This window comes from Chionomys nivalis, chromosome 7 (assembly GCF_950005125.1).
Source record: "Chionomys nivalis chromosome 7, mChiNiv1.1, whole genome shotgun sequence".
NCBI classification, from domain to species: domain Eukaryota; kingdom Metazoa; phylum Chordata; class Mammalia; order Rodentia; family Cricetidae; genus Chionomys; species Chionomys nivalis.
This window is the reverse complement of record NC_080092.1, coordinates 64562632-64579972: the sequence shown is the minus strand read 5'-3', so window position 1 is coordinate 64579972 and position 17341 is coordinate 64562632. Positions and strand designations below refer to the sequence as shown.

General features: G+C 48.0%; 1 protein-coding gene across 4 annotated transcripts in view; it reads right to left on the bottom strand.

Annotated features, from left to right (window-relative positions):
- Nucleotides 1-12261: 12261 nt before the first annotated feature.
- The window catches only part of Hnf1b (HNF1 homeobox B), a 52415-nt gene continuing 47335 nt past the window's right edge, over nt 12262-17341 (bottom strand). For all 4 annotated transcript variants that reach the window (XM_057774931.1, XM_057774932.1, XM_057774933.1 and 1 more), the window contains exon 9: nt 12262-13185. In XM_057774931.1, coding sequence (XP_057630914.1) covers nt 13165-13185 — 21 coding nt within the window. In that variant the 3' untranslated portion in view covers nt 12262-13164. The remainder of the gene's footprint in view (nt 13186-17341) is intronic.

Sequence of the window (17341 nt, the reverse complement as noted above, 5' to 3'; positions counted from 1 at the left end):
GCTGTTTGTTTCAGAAGCGCCTCTGCTGTGGCACGTTCACAGGGGGCACTGTGTAGTGCCCACTATGGTGCCCGTGTGTGTGTGTGTGTGTGTGCATGTGTGTGTGTGTTGCTGGGGTCAGTCTTGAGCATGCTAAATAAGTTCTCTACCCCTGAGCCATACCCCCCTCCAGCCTTAGACTATTTCTTATTCATCACTGACTCCCTCTGCCCAGTGGACTGCATAGAATATAATTATATCAATATTTAGGGCCAGGAGAATGCTATTGTCTCGTTACCTGCAAATGCTTGCCAAGGACGTCTTCTGTGTAGTGAGTGATTCCACTGGGCAGTAGGGGCACACAGGTTAAGGAGACCCAGTGGCGCTTTACCTGCCTGAAGAGGAGGGAGCAGCCTGTGGCTGGGGAACCCAGGGAATCTGCTGTGATGGTCAGACCTGGAGACTTGAGAACATTTGCCTTAGAGAGAACTAACTTAGTGATGCCCCCGATCCAGAGACGACATGTCTACTCATCCCCAACCTCAGAACATTCCAGAGTAGAGCTGATTTCAATACCATCGTTCAAAAGTGTGCATAAAAGCCATTTCTAGGGAAAGAAAAATGGCTCAGTGGTAAGAGCACTTTCTCTGCACAGGGAAGCAGAGAGACACAGATCTTGGAGCTCCCCCTAGTTAGTCTGGATGAGCCCCAGGTTTAGTGAGATAGGGTGTTTCAAGGGAATACAGTGGAGGGTGATAGAAGAAGACACTCAACACCCTCCTCTGGCCTCTGCACACACACACACACACACACAAACACACACACAGTCATTTCTAATGTCACTGCTTGGGAAGAAATTGTCCAGTCTTTCCATCTAGGAACCAAAATAAGTGGCAACCTGGTCTATATAGTGAGTTCCAGGCCAGCCAGGCCTATATAGTGGGACCTTGTCTCAAAGATGAGCAGTAACAACAAAAATAACTGGACACTGCCCCCTGCCCCCCCAGATACATACACACAAACAAAAAACCCTAAATAAGTTAAATTTGCTTCCCTGGGCCATGGTTGCCACTGTCCCTGTTATCTGTGTCCATGTTGCTTTGTTTGGCTTTCCTGCCACTTGGAGACCTCAGGAAGAAGGAAGGGGGCAGTGTTTGCCTGGAGCTCAGGCCAAGGCGCACTTACCTGGTATGTCATCCATGTGGAGAATCTCTGTGTCCACTGAGCACAGGGACTAACATAACGGTGTATGTGACGTTGCACCCAAGAAACTGGGAAGAAAAGGAAAGCAACGGTCAGCTCAGATGACGGATGACTGTTGGTGGACCAACGCCCTCACTGCCCTGAGGGGACCTTTACAGTGGGAGGTGAGGCCTAGTGGTAGGTCATGTTCTCTGTGCGACTCCTTTGAGCCAGAGCCTACTTTGAGGATGCCTACTTCTTCATAGACCCAGACTCTAGTCCCTCGAGCTTTGGAAAAACCACAAACGAAATTCCTTTGAAGCTTCGTGATTCATTGTAAAGTGAATTTAAACTTTGTGAAACTTTGTGTCTTCTATCATAATCTATCAGCTTGTTTTACTTAAAAATACAGTAAGTGGTTACTTCACTCTGGATCAAATGGATGCCCCAAGAAGAAAAGCTGCTTTCCCTGTGGCTTCTCTTTTGTTTGTTTAGTTTTTGTTTTATTTTTGAGACAGGGTTTCTCTGTGTTGCCCTGGCTGTCCTGAAACTTGCTCTGTAGACCAGGCTGTCCTCGAACTCAGAGATCCTCCTGCCTCTGCCTCCCTCCTGAGGGATGGGATCAATTCCTGTGGCTTCTTGGGGCCCTTGGCTCACTGCCCTGCACCCTAGCTTGAGAAGCTTGCCGTCAGTGACATTAGGCCAAGCCACATGTACTACATACAGGAGTGGCGCTCTCGCTTGGGCCACTAACAACCTGCACGGTCTGCACCTTTGCCCTCAGACCACTCTGTGGCTTGGCCTGTGCCGTCATGGTCACACACATCCCCAGCTGAAATAGACACGATTGCTTCTCTACCTATGGGCTTATCTTGGTACGTTTAGCAGGGTATAGGAATCACGTGGTCTGGAACTCTATTCTCCAAGTGCCTGGGACAGTCGCTCTAATCCTTTTGGCTGGCTGGGTATGGTGGCACATGCTCATAATCCCATCTATGCAGAAAGCTAAGACAGGAGGATCTCTTGAGCTCAAGAGTTCAGCACCATCTTAGGCAGCATATGAGACCTACCTCAGTACAGAATGAATGAATGAATGAACGAATGAATGAACCTTTTCATGGGGTCCTTTACAGGGAATGAGCAGAGCAGATCAACAACAAGTATGAGATCCAGAGGCGAGTTGCAACAACTAAAGTGGATTCTGAATGAGATAATCATCAAAAATTATCCTTGGGCTAGGGATGGCTGTTGTTGCTGTGTCTTGTGTTGTTCTGAGTTTTGAGAGAGGTTTCTCCGTGTAGCCTCTGCCCCTCCAGTGCCGGGATCAAAGGCACATTGCCACCTTGCCTGGCTCCTCAGTAGGCTTCTTAATGCACCAGTTTGTTTTCCTTGACATGACAGCTTTATATATAGAAGAAAATTAGGAATCCAAGCAGCCTGCTTAAAGTTTGCTATACATTTAGTGTATCAGTGCTTTCAAATATTAAATATACATTCCTTTATTCATTCATACTTTAATGAATATGCCTATCCACTCGACAAGTCTTTGCAGAGAACCTACTTTGCAGCAGGCAGCATGAGGTTGAAGAGATAGTAAAAATAGCATACTGTGGGGCTGGAGAGATGGCTCAGCACTTGTTCCTCTTGCAGAGGACCCAGGTTCAATACCCAGTACCCACATGGTGGCGCACAGCTATCCCTAATTCCAGTTTCAGGGGATCTAATGGCTTCATCTGACTGCAGTAGATACCAGGCGCACATGTGGTACATATCTGTGGGCAAAACACTCATACACATAAAATAAGTAATTCTGAAAAAAGGGTATGGTCTATATTCCTTTATAACTTGCAAGGGAGAGGCAGAATGAAAAGGGGGGTCTCCAGGGAAACAGACAAAGCTTCAGTTGGGACCAGCTCGAGGCCTTCTTCAAGCAACTGCTCCTGCCCCTGGGTATTCAGCTCAATGACAGGAGTGTGCAGAGTGTAGTTCCCAGGCTAAGTCAGCGGCAGTGATAAGTTGTCCATGATTAAGCGTGCAAAGATTTTAAAAAAGGAAAATCTTCCTCCAAGTTGCTCTGCCTCTCCAGCCGTCCCAAAGACCCTCAGTGTGTGTACACCCTTACAAATGAGACTTGTCTTTCCATTTTATTCTCTGTTAGAGCTGGGAAGCACTGCAGTAGTGTGTGTTGTGCCCCCTCCCCCCCCCGTCCCCCCGCCTGCATCGTACATACAGAGAACAGAGCCCGAGAGACCAGAGGCACGGGAGGCACACTGCTGTAGCTCAGAGCCCGGATAGGACAGAGCCAGGGTCTGCAAACAAGGAGAGGACGTGAGTCTTGATTCTCCAGAAGGGTGCTGGGCTTCAGATTGCCGAGGACTTGCCAGACAGACCCCCGTGGTTCTGGAGACTCCAGCCACTGTCCCTTATCTCTCCTTCCTAGAGCGTGTGCAGATTAGACATCTTCAGGTGGTGAAATCTCTGGACTCCAGAACTCAGCTATGGGCTTGCAAGGCCAATGGGACAATGGAAACGGGCTTTGAACCATTTCCAAACAATCCGCACCCCGTCCCCCTTTTCCCGCAACTACCAAGCTGACCAGTGACCTCCAAACCTGGGACTGGTCCGGCTTTTGTATCTGTCTGATGAAGGATTGCCCACTCTGGCAGAGTTTACTCTCCTCTAAGCCCCCGCTGCACTAAAGGGAAATGTGGCTGAATTTGGATTGAGTTTGGTTGTGTGGTTACTTAGGTGGAGAATCACCTTCCTATGACATTAAGGCCTCCAGGAGGGTCACTGCAGTCTGTGCGGTCTGCTAATTCTACTGCAAGCAAGGAATGTGTTTATTCTTCCAAGGGGCAAAGATTCCCCCACTCAAAATGACGCTGCCACATTGTGCAACCAGGAACACTGGCTGTTGCTGATGTAAACAAGTGACCAGGGCAGGCTCACCCGGGGTTGGGTTCTACTTTTCCCAGAGGTGTTTCTTATGAATGGCTGTGCCCAGTGAAGCAATTTCCTGCCTTGTAAACTTCTGCCCAGCAAACCACATCTCCTATCTATCACTGCCTGGCTCAGGGTCATAAAACAATTCCCCTCAAACCAATCAGAGCTTGATCAAGAGTCCTTGAGCAGCAGGAAAATTACCTCTCCCTCTGGACATGCAACGGCACTTTGCAACCAAGTGGCTCTGCAGTTTCTGAATGTAAACATCATGCACCTTACCGTGCGCCCTGCCTCTGCTCATTTGAGATGTGGGGCCCCTGGGCCTGATTCTCAGCCCTTGGGTTCACTCCGCCAAGGCACCGGCTGGCTAGTGACCCATTCGTTACCTTGACCTGAGGACCCCACAGCTGGGACAACACATTTCACTGTGTCAGATCATGATTTACAAGAGAAGTTCATGCAGGGCTACCAGGTCCATGGGGGAAGGTGTCAATATGGACATAAGAAAACAGGTCAAAACAATTTCAGGAGTCCTTTGGTTTGGACATGCACTTTGTAGGCTGTGATTTCTCAACCTGGAATGTCCCTTGTCTTCCTGGGTGGACTGTCACTCATTCCTCATGACCAAGGCGCATTTTCTGCTCCCACCTAGGCAGGGCGTCCTCCACTATGCTGCCACTATACTTTCTGAAGCCGACACCTTTTCTCACTCGTCTGCATCTCCAGCCAGGCTGGGATCTCCTTCAGAGCATCTTGGACTCTGCGGCTTCTACCGCAGTGCCTATCCGGCTCAAAGTGAGTGGGCACCAGAGGGTCACTGAACGAGTGGGTGAATGAGCACTGACTGCACACCTACCTCCCCTCCACACCTAGATCATCTGAGTACTGAAATGGTATAGAGAATATGCTGTAGTCAGGGAATTAAGACCTGGGTTAGGCTCGTCAACAAGGCGTAACAGGGTCTCTGTCTTCAGGAAATCTGAGATCTAGGTGTTGAAGAAGTAGCTCAGTAGTTAGGAGTACTTGTTACTCTCCCAGAGGACCCGAGTTTGGTGGCTCACTTTCTGACGCACATTTAAACAGGCAGGCAAAACACTCATATATACATAAGATAAAATAAATATTTTCAAAAAATATTTTTAAAAGATCCAGTCATCTTTCTGTAAATGACAGTAATATGGGAAGGTGGAACTCAGAGAGTGGATCTGAGAGTAGGTGGGGTCTTCCTCCCCCTCCTCCCACTCCTTCCCCCTTTCCCTTCCTCCTCTGAATTGCTGAACCTCAGGCTTAGAAGCTGATGCGGATCTGAAAGAGCCCATTTTTCGCTTTGGTTCTCTGTGGTTTTGACGTTCACTTTGGGAATGCTCTGAGTGAGTCACAGTTGTTACCATACTACAGTCACCAGCAAGCATCACCCAGAGCCCCCATTCTCCTCTCTCCTGTCTCCTCATCCGCATCTACAGAGGTAACCAGTGACTGGCTCCTCGCTTTGACTCTCAGAAGCCTTCAGAGATTAGGGATGAGGATGGCGGCACATGCGTATTTGAGTCAAACGCCACCACACACACACACACACACAAAAGGTTATTCCTGAGTGTCTACTATGTTCCAGGTGCCAGGTGCGGGTGACAAAACTGAACAAAACACCCCGTCTCTGCCTCACTGAGCTTGTCTTCTAGCAAGGAAAGATACTGGCAGAGGTGGGGGAGGGGCAAGTAGGGCCTTGCTATCACAGTACCTCCCTTGGTCTTCCAACTGCAGCAAGATGCAAGAGCATATTGCAGGGCACTTTGTCCTGTGAGCCTGGAAATGAGTTTTATGCACTTGTATCTCATTTAATCTGCAGCCAACTCCGTTTCCAGATGTTCGGCTGCCATCCAACGAGCCCTCGGCTAAGGAAGGGTAGAGCCCAGATTGAGAAACTCCCTAGTCTAAGATTATATATTTATATCTTTAGAAGTGTTGAAGATCAGACCCAGGGTCTAATGCGCATTGGACCAGCACCAACCACTGGGCTACTCCTGAACGAGACTCAGCTTTATGTGGCGGCGGGAAGTGTTTACTAGAGGAACAAATGAGATGAATGGTTAACCCTAACTCCTGCAGCTGCCTGTTGCTCTGTCTCCATGATGCAAACATGAGCGATGTCCTCTAGTTTCTCATTGACTTACTGATTTGAGCCACTCGAGTATTTTGACTCCTGAAAGTGTTTTATAAAGATTAAGAGACGAGCATTTTTCTTGTTATCAACCATATTTTCTGAGAGAGAGAGAGAGAGAGAGAGAGAGAGAGAGAGAGAGAGAGAGAGAGAGAGAGAAAGGACGAATCCTAAAATGTTGTGCTAAAGAAATGAGCACCTTAGATCCTATTTCTGAGTTTGGAATTAAACTCTTCAAATGTGGCTGAATGGTGACCCCAAATGGTCTTTGCAAATGTGGTCAAGGAAGCTTATCGCAAATAATACTATGGACCCCAAATATACTCAGATAAATGTATTTAAAACATGGAAGGAGGGAGACGACACAGAGAAGAAGGCAAGGCAATCATAGTGGGGTACTGGAGTTTGTGACCACAAGTCAAGGAATGCCAACAAGTCACTATGCAGGCCCTGGAAGAGGGTGGAATGCCAGCTTGCTTCGAGAGCCTCTGGAGGGAGGGGTGCAGTCCCACTGACATCAGCACTGATGGTGGACTTTCTGCCTCCACACGGCTCGCTCATTGAGAGATGTGGGCACCTGGGGCAAGTTTGTAATCCCAGCTGTTCAGGAGGCGGAGGCAGTAAGACCACTAATTCAGGAGACACAGGGAGACTTCATCTCAGCAACAATAACAAAACCCCCAAACTGCAGGGCCTGGGTATATAATTCAGCACAGAGTGCTTGCCTGGAGTGCACAGGGCCCTAGGTTGGAGTCCCCACACAGCATCTCTTCTGCCTAAAATGATCTTCCCCAAAATGTGCAAGCAAAATTCTCTCTCTCTTTCTCCCTCTGTATGTGTGTGTCTATCTTTTCCCCCTCTCCCCCCCCTCTTTTTACTTCCTCCTTTTCTTTTAGTTTTTTCAAGCCATCATTTCACCTTTTGTCTGAAGTCATCATTCTAGCTGCTCAGAGGAGAAAGTGGCAGGGGACACATCTTCAGCTGCCCCTTCAGGTGATCCTTTATTATTATTTAATTTATTAATTATTGCATGGGTATGCATAATGGCCAGAGGAAAACTTTCAAGAGTTGGTTCTATCCTTCAACCACATGGGTTCCAGGGGACTGAACTAAGGTCATCAGACTTGGCGGCAAGCACCCTTACTGGCTAGACCATCTCTCCAGCTATGCAAGTGATTTTGAAATACACCCAGAAATCTCAGTCTGGTTGGATGGCCACTGAAGCCTATGTTGGAAGACAGAGGTAAAGAGAGCCACCTTCAGAAATGGATTACTCTCTTTTCTTTCTCAGCCTCCTTTCTTCTTTCAAGTTGCATTGCTGCTTGGCATGTTCACGTATTTCATATGTATTTATTATGCTGATTATCCAGTTATTGTTGGCTCCATCCCAGTCAGATGGAAGCTCCAGGGAGAAGTGGCCTATGAGTGTGTTTGCACGGACATATGTGCAGGTAACATTCAGTGCTTTCCCCACTCCCACCCCCTTTTTTTGAGTCAGGGTCTCTTTTATAGCCTCGACTCATAGTAACTCACTATGTAGACCAGGGTGGCTTCAAACTCAGAGATCTACCTACCTCTGCCTCCCACATGTTTGGATTAAAGGTGTGCGCCACCAGCTGGGCGGTGGTGGCTCAGGCCTTTAATCCTAGCATTTGGAAAGCAGAGGCAGGCGGATCTCTGAGTTTGCAGCCTGGTTTACAAGAGCTAGTTCCAGGACAGGCTCTAAAGATACAGAGAAACCCTGTCTCGAAAAACCAAACCAAACCAAACCAAAATCCAAAAAACCTGCCCCCCCCCCCAAAAAAAGGTGTGCACCATCACGCTGGGCTCCATTTTTTTTTTTTTAAAGATTATTTCTGGGGCTGGAGAGATGGCTCAGCGGTTAAGAGCATTGTCTGCTCTTCCAAAGGTCCTGAGTTCAATTCCCAGCAACCACATGGTGGCTCACAACCATCTGTAATGAGGTCTGGTGCCCTCTTCTGGCTTGCAGTCATACATGTAGACAGAATAGTGTATACATAATAAATAAATAAATAAAAGATTATTTCTGTTTTATGTATGTGTTTTGCCTGCATATACACTGTGTATTGTGCCATGCCAGCATGGGCCAGAAGAGGGCGTTGTATCCCCTGGAATTGGAGCTACAGAGGGTTGTGAACTGCCACGTGGGCACTGTGAATTGAACTTGGGTCCTCTGGAAGAACAGCTGGTGCTCTTAACTGCAGAGCCATCTCTTTGGCTCCCATTTAGTTTTGAGAAAGAGTCAATCACTGAACCTGGAGCTCATTGATTGGCTAGATTGAGCAAGCTCCAGGAATCCTCTTGTCTCTGTCTCCTTAGAACCTTCATGGCTTTTTACATGGGTGCTGGGAATCCAAATTCAGGGCTTCATGCTTATGTGGCAAGAACTTTACCAGCTGAGCATCTCCCCAGCCCAGGAAATTCCTTTTGAATAAATGAAGGGGGCATTTTAGACAATATGGTTTCAAAAGCAAAGCTTTTGCAGAGTCTTATGCTGACTCAAGAGTCACCCCTGCTTTCCCTGGGTTGGTTTGGTATTTTAAAAAAAATAAATGTAAACTGGGCGTTGGTGGCACATGCCTTTAATCCCAGCACTTGGGAGGCAGAGGCAGGCAGGTCTCTGAGTTTGAGGCCAGCCTAGTCTACAGAGCAAGTTGCATGACACAGAGAAATCTTGCCTCAAAAACCAAAAACAACTACAAAAAGCAAACCAACAACAAAAGACCAACCAACAAACAAAAAACAAAACAAAAACCCCTCTAACTTTGTATCCTTTCATAATAAATCCAGAACAACTTGTATTGTTTTATTACTGCTGTCAAGACAATAGGACACAGGAAAATATATTATATTGGGAATTTAATATATATACACTGAGAAAAGAAAATACAAAAGAAACATCTTCAATTTTCTTCTGTGGTGTGTTGGCATAAATACACACATATAAGCCTTAGTCACCCAGAGTCACTTGGGTGACTCTGCTTTTGACAAAGTCCCCTCTGTCTTTGCTATGCTTGTTTTCCCTTAGAAAGTTCCCTTAGAAAGTGTTTTTGTTTGTTTCTTTTTTTCTTTCTTTCTTTCTTTCTTTCTTTCTTTCTTTCTTTCTTTTTCTTTTCTTTTCTTTTTTTTTTTGCTTTTTCGAGACAGAGTTTCTCTGTGGTTTTACTAGCTCTTGTAGACCAGGCTGGTCTCGAACTCACAGAGATCCGCCTGCCTCTGCCTCCCAAGTGCTGGGATTAAAGGTGTGCGCCACCACCGCCCGGCCTTCTTTCTTTCTTTCTTTCTTTCTTTCTTTCTTTCTTTCTTTCTTTCTTTCTTTCTTTTTTTTTTTTTAAATCTCTCTCTCCACCCAGGGAAGAGTTCATCCAGGTGTGTGTGAAGTCCTGCACACGCCAAGGATCCAGCTATAAAGCAGTTCTTCTGTAAGTCTCAGCAGACAATTCAGTATTTGCACAGTAGAACGACCCCTGCACGGAGGAGGAAGAGGAGGGAAAGAGAGAGGGAGAGACAGAGAGGGGGAGGGAGGAGACAGAGAGGTAGTTAGTTCAGCTGATTGCTATTTGTTCTGAATGGTGGCCTGTGATGGGTTGGGAGAAACTGTGTCTCTGCTGTACTCCCTGCTAGTCTGCTGTTGACAATTTTCCAGAGGTTTTGATGAACTTAATCCCTGATTCAAAGGGCGCTATCAGCCAGCTTTACCTCCAGCACAGCTGGCTCCTGTCTCCTCCTGACTTTGCCCTTTCCTGGCTCCCAGAGTCTTCCTGGGACCCCTGTTCCCTGCCCCCAACCCCCTGGGGCTCTCCATAGCCTCCCTCAGGTCCCATTTTATCTTCTTTCCCTGTGGGAGATGAAGCCTCCCCAGTCAAGCCCTCCCTCCTTAGATTTGCTCTTTCTAAGCCTCAGTTTACCACTCCATTTGCCTTATACCATAGGAACAAAAGCATTCTAGCCAAATACCCAGCACCACACAGGTGATAAGGAAATCTTAATTGACATGCGGAAGCATCAGCCCAGCCCAGGAAACTCTATGAAGAAAGAACGCATACCAACACAGTGGGCGCAGGTTTCAGAGTTTCAAGCCCTTGACGTTAACCTCAAAGGACCTTGGAAATCAGGTACGATTACTACCATAGCAGTTTTATATATCACTGCGGTGCTGATCCTAATCAAGTTATCCGGACTCCAAGAAGTCTACCAAAGGCTTGCCCCCAACCGTGAGTGGAGGGCTCAGACTCTCAACTACATTGTATTCTTATCCATCCGAATTCCGCAGCAAACAGGACAAGCTATCTGTACCTTGGGAGGGGAGACGCCACCACCGCTGGGCTCAGAACAGTTTAGTGCACTTTGAGGCAGGTTTCACTAAGGATTTCATTTTCTGCCCATGGATGTTAAAATGAAGAGGGTCTAACCCAGCATGCTCCCTAGAACATGAGTGGGTCCTGGGAGAAAAAGAACCATCTGTTAGTTTGTGCTTGGAGAATGTTGGTACGTAAGGGAGGAACGGGTGAGGCTTCTTCAAATCTTCAGAATGAACAGTTTCCACCTGGAGTCCCATACAGTGGGTGCCTTTCTCCCTTCTTCAGTTGGTGAAGGGATGTTAGGAAGGGCCTGCTAGTGTTGGGGGAACTGTCAGTTTCCTGCCTATATATCTTGGTTCAAACAGGCTTTTGTTAAGAAAAGTTTAAGACTGTACCTAACTAAACTCCCTCCCTCTCCTTGTACAGATGACCTCCTGAGTCACTAGGACTCAAGGTTCTCAGGGTTACTGCAACCATGCCAAACAATCTAAACTGCCAAATGCAGACATTTGCTGGCCCCTAAACAGTGTGATCTGGCTATAGGGCTCTATCCAAGGTTGAGGCTTCATGCCTTTACTCCCTGGCTCTTTCTGGAACTGGGCATGCCCTCTAAAAACTTTTTAACAAGCTTTTATCTATGTGTGCATGCCTGCTTGTCTGTATGTACATAACCACGCCTCTGAGACAAGAAGAAGGTGTGGGGGCCCCTGGAGTTGTAGTTACAGATGGTTATGAGCAGCTTGATGTGGGTGCTAGGAACTAAAGCTGGGCCCTCTGCATGAGCAACAAGTGCTCTTAACAGCTGAGCCATCTCTTCGGACCCTGGACATGTCCTTTTAGGTTACCTCGAGTAGTGCAAGGGGATCGATCATTGCTATCTGTGTGTGTATAGGGCTTGCCCTTGTCCTGGCTTCATCTCAACATAACTATGAACTTCCTCTTAACTTCATCAACCCCAAATCACAGTCCTGGCAACCCGGAAACCAGTAAGGGGCCAGTATTTTATATCTGCCCCTGCTACGAGCACACAGTAGGTCCTCAGCAAGTTGTCCCAGTTCTCTGAGAATGGCCATCTCCCACTATATTGGGGTATATGAAAACCCTGCCACCCAGGGACTTGTTTTCTTGCCTATACTTTTTCTGGGAAATACTTCGTTGGAAAGTAGAAAAAGCACAGGCCAGCAGGACTTGCTATAGAAGAGATGGCAGAACCGAGGCCAGGCCAGGGTCCTTCCTCCCATGTCAGCATTGAGTTCATTAGCATCCTCAACAAGCAAGTGTTGGCATCCACAGAAGCCCCTTCTCTGAGCCCAGACAGTCCTATGAGAGGCCAAGAAGGCAGGAAGAAGCCTGGAATTAATGCTTAAAATGAGATTTTAGAAATTTTCCTACCACATTTTTCTCCCTTATACTTTTTGTCTTTAGGACCACGGGTGACCCAGACTTGGCTCTATGACCTTGTCCCTGTGATGTCTGATGGTGCAATAACTGTTTCCCACATGGATGTATGAGAAAGCTAACACTAACACTTGAGGAAGACGACCCGAGTGCAGGCCAGTCCAGCGGACCCACAGTGTATTCAGTGGGCTCACTGGGGAATCTCAGAGACCAGGCCGGGGGGTTTTGGTGAAACCATAGCAGGGGAAGAGGTATGAGAAACATGAGACTCTGCACAGTGACAAAATAAATTGCTTTAATGGGAGGCTTCCTGAGATGGCTGTCAGCCAGACGGCGTCCCTGTCCTGGGATTTCTTGGAGGATCCACTGGCCGAGCCCCAGGCCCGCAGGAAGCTAGGGCATCAGGCTGCCACTAATGTCTCACTCCCTAGAGATCCAGAGGTGTGTCTTAACATCAGCAGAAGCAGAGCAAGCTGGCAGTCTATCCACAGTATGCCATCCCGTGGCCAGAGGGGTGGTGAAGAGATTCATTTCCCACTGCGGGTGTTTTTCCATGGGGAGGGGGAAGGGAACAAGTTACTCTTGGAATTCCAATTCTGACCTTTACAAAGAAAAGTGATAGACACTTTAGTATTATATACAGGGTGGGGGAGATACCTGGAAGGGAAATTGCACTTAATTACAATAGTTTATAGTTTACACGCATTGGACAAATTTACTTCTTTAGAAGAAATCTCGAGATCATCTGGGATGGGGGAGGGAATCTGTCAGTATTTACAGGGTCTGGCTCAGTTCAATAGCACACATCCTCCTCGGTCCTCCTCGTCATTTCAGTAACAGATTCAAGTTTTTGCATCAGTTTGTTCGACGGACTGCAGCGTAGACTCCACGGCTTTCTCGCTTCCTGTTGCACCGTGGTGCACCAGCTGACTCTGGGAGAAACGAGCACTCGGGAGGTGGCAAGACAATACTGCGGAGAAGGGAAGCAGGGCTTCAGGCTGCACCCCGAGAGAGCAGGTTGTTCAAGGTGTCTGTAGGGTGTCAGGTAAGCGGGAACCTCTCCTGGGCTCCCGGGTGCTTGTCGGGTCACTGAGCTTTTCTATGACAGCTGCCCAGCGAGACTTGATGGTGTGGAAAATGGCATCCTTGCCGCTGCACACGAAGTGGGTGGTTACATAGACATCACCAGGCTTGCAGTGGACACTGCAGAGGGAGAGAGAGGGGAGAAAGGGTTTAGCCGTGTGCACGCAGGCCATCGGTTTAGCTTCTCCAAGGGAGCAGACACGCAACTCAGCCAGCAAAGGACCTGGAGGTGGGGGGCTGGAATGGGGTTGCTGAAACACACTCCCTGTGGGAAAGCTTTTCCCTGGCACTTCTGAGGAAAGAAGCGCATTGCTGGAGACCCTGAAATAGTCCTGATTTGCTGACCTTACCCCTGAAGTGGGGTTTTCTGACAATGACATTTACACAGTGCTCAGGGAGATCACACAACAGCAGGGTTGGGAGTTCTAGGCCTCTTGTGAAAGTGCAAACTCTCAGGCCTAATCCAGGCCTAAGAATTGGAAGTGGATCAATGTTTTCACAGGATCCTTGTCCTGGTTGTTCCATCCAGCGCCCTAAACCACTGTTTCCCAAACTTGGATGGAACAACCAGGAAAATCCTAAGAACTTTCAAGGATGGGGCTAGAGAGAGGGTTGAGCAGTTAAGAGCACTGGCTGTTCTTCCAGAGAACTTGGGTTCAACTCCCAGCACCCACGTGGCAGCTCATAACTGCCTGTAGCTCCAGGTTCAGGTGATCTGAAACTTCACACAGACATACAGGCAGGCAAATGAGGCCATGTGAAATAAAAATAAATTAATTAAAATAGAAAGAACTTTTAAGGGCTGTTACCATTAGGAAAAGAAGTCGAGGGCTGATGGTGTTTGATGCCACACATCTGGAAGGGCCAGGGAAGGAGACCTCAGAGTGTCTGGAACCACCCTCTGGGAGGGGCCACAGGACCCATGTGAGGCAGCCTCCCCTTCCGGAGCCAGGGCTCCCCTGTGATTATTTCAGAAAGGCAGGGCTCCTCTTTCAGACTCATGTTCCCCTCCCTTTCCTTCCCACCCTTTTACTTTTGTTAGCATTGAAGGTTTCCTTTCAGCCTAGTGGCTTGTTCTTGCGAGATGCTCCCTTCAAATATATATGCATAACACCCGTGAACCCATATAAATACAGCCCTATTATTCCTTTATTTTCTTACTATCAGGGCTCTCAACTACAACCCCATGAGGTCATCGCAACGTCATGACAGATTTAGAAAAATCAAGGTTCAGTGTAAGCTGGACTGGCCCGATGGTTCAGAACCGGGAAGACTGGAACCGAGCCTCAGGTTGGTTTTGGGTGACCTCCAGCATGTGTCAGGGGCTAAGAGCATTCTTTCTGCTTAGTCTTTGTTCTCAGTCACATTAGTCTTTGTGCTTCAGTTTCTTCCTCTATAGGAGGGAAGCTACAGTGGGCTTGACGCACTAGGATAGGTGATGTTGCCTCCATGGTGTTTGTGTGATCATTATTAATAACGTCCAGGATGGGCCCCTTCCTCTGTTCTTGCTGCTCTTGATGGCCCCTAAGAGTGGGCCTGAGCTATGTATTTGCGTCAGGAGCCGGGTTTCTGCTCCTCTTACATTCTTGGGGCCTCGGTCAGGATCCCCCGATACCCTTCGCCTCCTCTGCTTGCCTCTGCCCACCCCCACTCTCGAGTCTCTTTACTTCCCAATATCAGCCCCTCCCCTTTTCATTCTAATTTTCAGATTTCAGGTGGAAGAGAGAGAAAATGGCTTGTGACCTCGCAGGTTTCAGCAGAAGCGCAAACAAGAAGGGCAGATAAGGAGACGCCAGGGAGACCCTATGGCCTGTCATTAGGGGTGGACTTCCCAGCTATCAGATGTTTGCTCACATAATAAAATGGTGGCAGAGCCCTAAATGTTGTCAAGGGAACTGGAATTATTTGCTCCCCTCGGAGTCTAAACATAAACATCTGATAAGGTGTGTGCTGGGGTCCTAGCACACCCAGTTCCATGGGGGGCCCAGCTCTGAGGAGCACCCTGTGACCTGTCTGAAAGGTATGGTGGCTGAGGCCTTCATCCCCCGAGGATTTGTTACATAATGGTGGTAGCTAAAGCGTGCTGCGGTTCCACGGCGTGCAGTCACTGCTCAGGCTTTGCTTACACAGCCTTCTATCTTGCATCAGTTTTTAGCATTCATTTACGGCAAGGGCACAGGCTTGCACATGCCACCGCTTGTGTGTGGAGGTCAGAGGATGCCTTGCAAAAGTCAGTTCTCCTTGTCCACTGCACGGGTGCTGGGGATCTACTCAGGTCACTTGTCTTTACCTGCTGAGCCATCCTGCTGGCCTCTGTCTACGCTCTGAGGTGGGCGGCTGTTATTTATCCATTCAGGCCATTGCTGACTGCCTGCTGTGTGTCCAGAGCATGCAACTGCGAACAGGACTGGCCTGGCATCTCATACAGGTTACATTCTAGTGAGTTTGAACAATATGCCACTAAACATCACATCTTAAGTCACCAGCTCTTAGGTGGAGAGGAATACTCTTCCGAAAACAAGCCTGGTAAGTTAGGCTGACTTGAGGAAAAGGGGGACTCATTGAGGGAGGCGGTGACACGTGAATTGAATTAAATGAAGGAACAAGCATGTCAAGTCCCACAAACTGTGTTCCAGGCAGACGAGGCCAAATGCACAATACTGAGTGTGATCACTTGTCGGCTGTTGTTGAGTCCCTTGTTCCAGTGAACAAAGGAGGAGCAGAAAGAAGTACGGAGATGATAGCAGCAACAGCAGGAGAAGTAGCAGCAGCAGCAACAGCAGCAGCAGCAGCAGTAACAGTAGCAGAAGTAGTAGCAGCAGCAACAGTAGCAGAAGTAGCAGCAGCAGCAACAGTAGCAGAAGTAGTAGCAGCAGCAACAGTAGTAGCAGCAGCAGCAGCCTGATCACCCAGAGCTTGCACCTCTCCTCTTCATTTGGTTGCTATGGAAAGCTATTGGGGAGCTTTGACAGGGGAGGCACAGGCTTGATTTTTCTCTTGAAGAGACCACTCTGGCTGCTGCAATCGGACCACAGTGTTGTGTGGAAGAACAGAAGTGGGAGTCAAGGGTCGTTGAAAGAGATCAGCTAGAGACAAGAGAAGCCTGAGCTTGGGCTAAGTTGGTACCCACGGGAGTGGGGCAGAGCATCAGCTTCAGAGGTTAGGAGCACTTGCTGCTCTTACAAAGGACTGGAGTTCAGTTCCCAGCACCCATATGGCACCTAGGGCTCCAGTCCCAGGGAACTCAACACCTGTTTCTGGCGTCCTTGGGCACTACATGTACATGGTGCAGAGATACACATAGGCAAAACACTAACACATAAAACAAAAATGATACAGCTTTATAAAGAGATCTGAGTGAGACTATAGGGGTAAATAATTCTTGGTCATTTGTAAACCTCTTTCTGATGCTCTGGATCAGAAAGATTCCATGGACTGGATGTTCCCTTGGGTCAAACACAGAGGGATATATTCTACTGGGGACTTCTTGCAATCAGTCCTTGCAATGATCCCATGAAAGAGATTTCATTGTATATAGAAGGAAACTGAGGCTTGACATATTCCCCAAGGGCATATGGAGTAGAATTTTGAGTCTTGATCTGGCCAACTCCCAGGCTTAGCACTGCTAGTCATCATCCATCTTGCTTTCCTCACCCCAATGATGAAAATGACTGACAAGAAGGGCCGGCTTTAGAGGACCCAACAGGAAGCAGCCCACCTTCTCTTGTCAGCACCTCCGGGGCTTCTCTTGACTTCTCTGTAAACTAGGAAGTGAAAGGATGGGTGGAGAGAGCTATGGGAGCAGGAGTCAGCTCACAGCCTGCACACTCTGGTTGTGACTAAAGTCATTTCTTGTGTAGTCTCTGCTATACAGGAGCCCAGACACAAACCTCTCAGTCAGGAAGATTCTAGCCTACGTCCATCCTGGGTCAGAGCTTCATCGCGTCTGCCCTGGAGAGCAGCGGCATGGCGTCTGAGCTCACTTCCTCTTCCTCCCAGCATTCTGTTCTGTTTTCTCCACCCACCTATGTTCTAACCTATCAGGCCAAGCAGTTTCTTTATTAATTAACCAATGACCTTCCTCCATCAGTAGAGTGTCCTCCATTTATAAAGCAAGCAACAGTTTTAGTAGTCTTAATGGGGAAAAGCTGCCCAAGTTCACACAGCAGGGGCTGGTGGAGTCTGAATTAACTCAGGTATCCTGGCTTTTCCAGCCACCGTACAATGCCTATAAAATAGCACGGTCCAGGGTGCATCTCCATGGCCCAGCAACGAC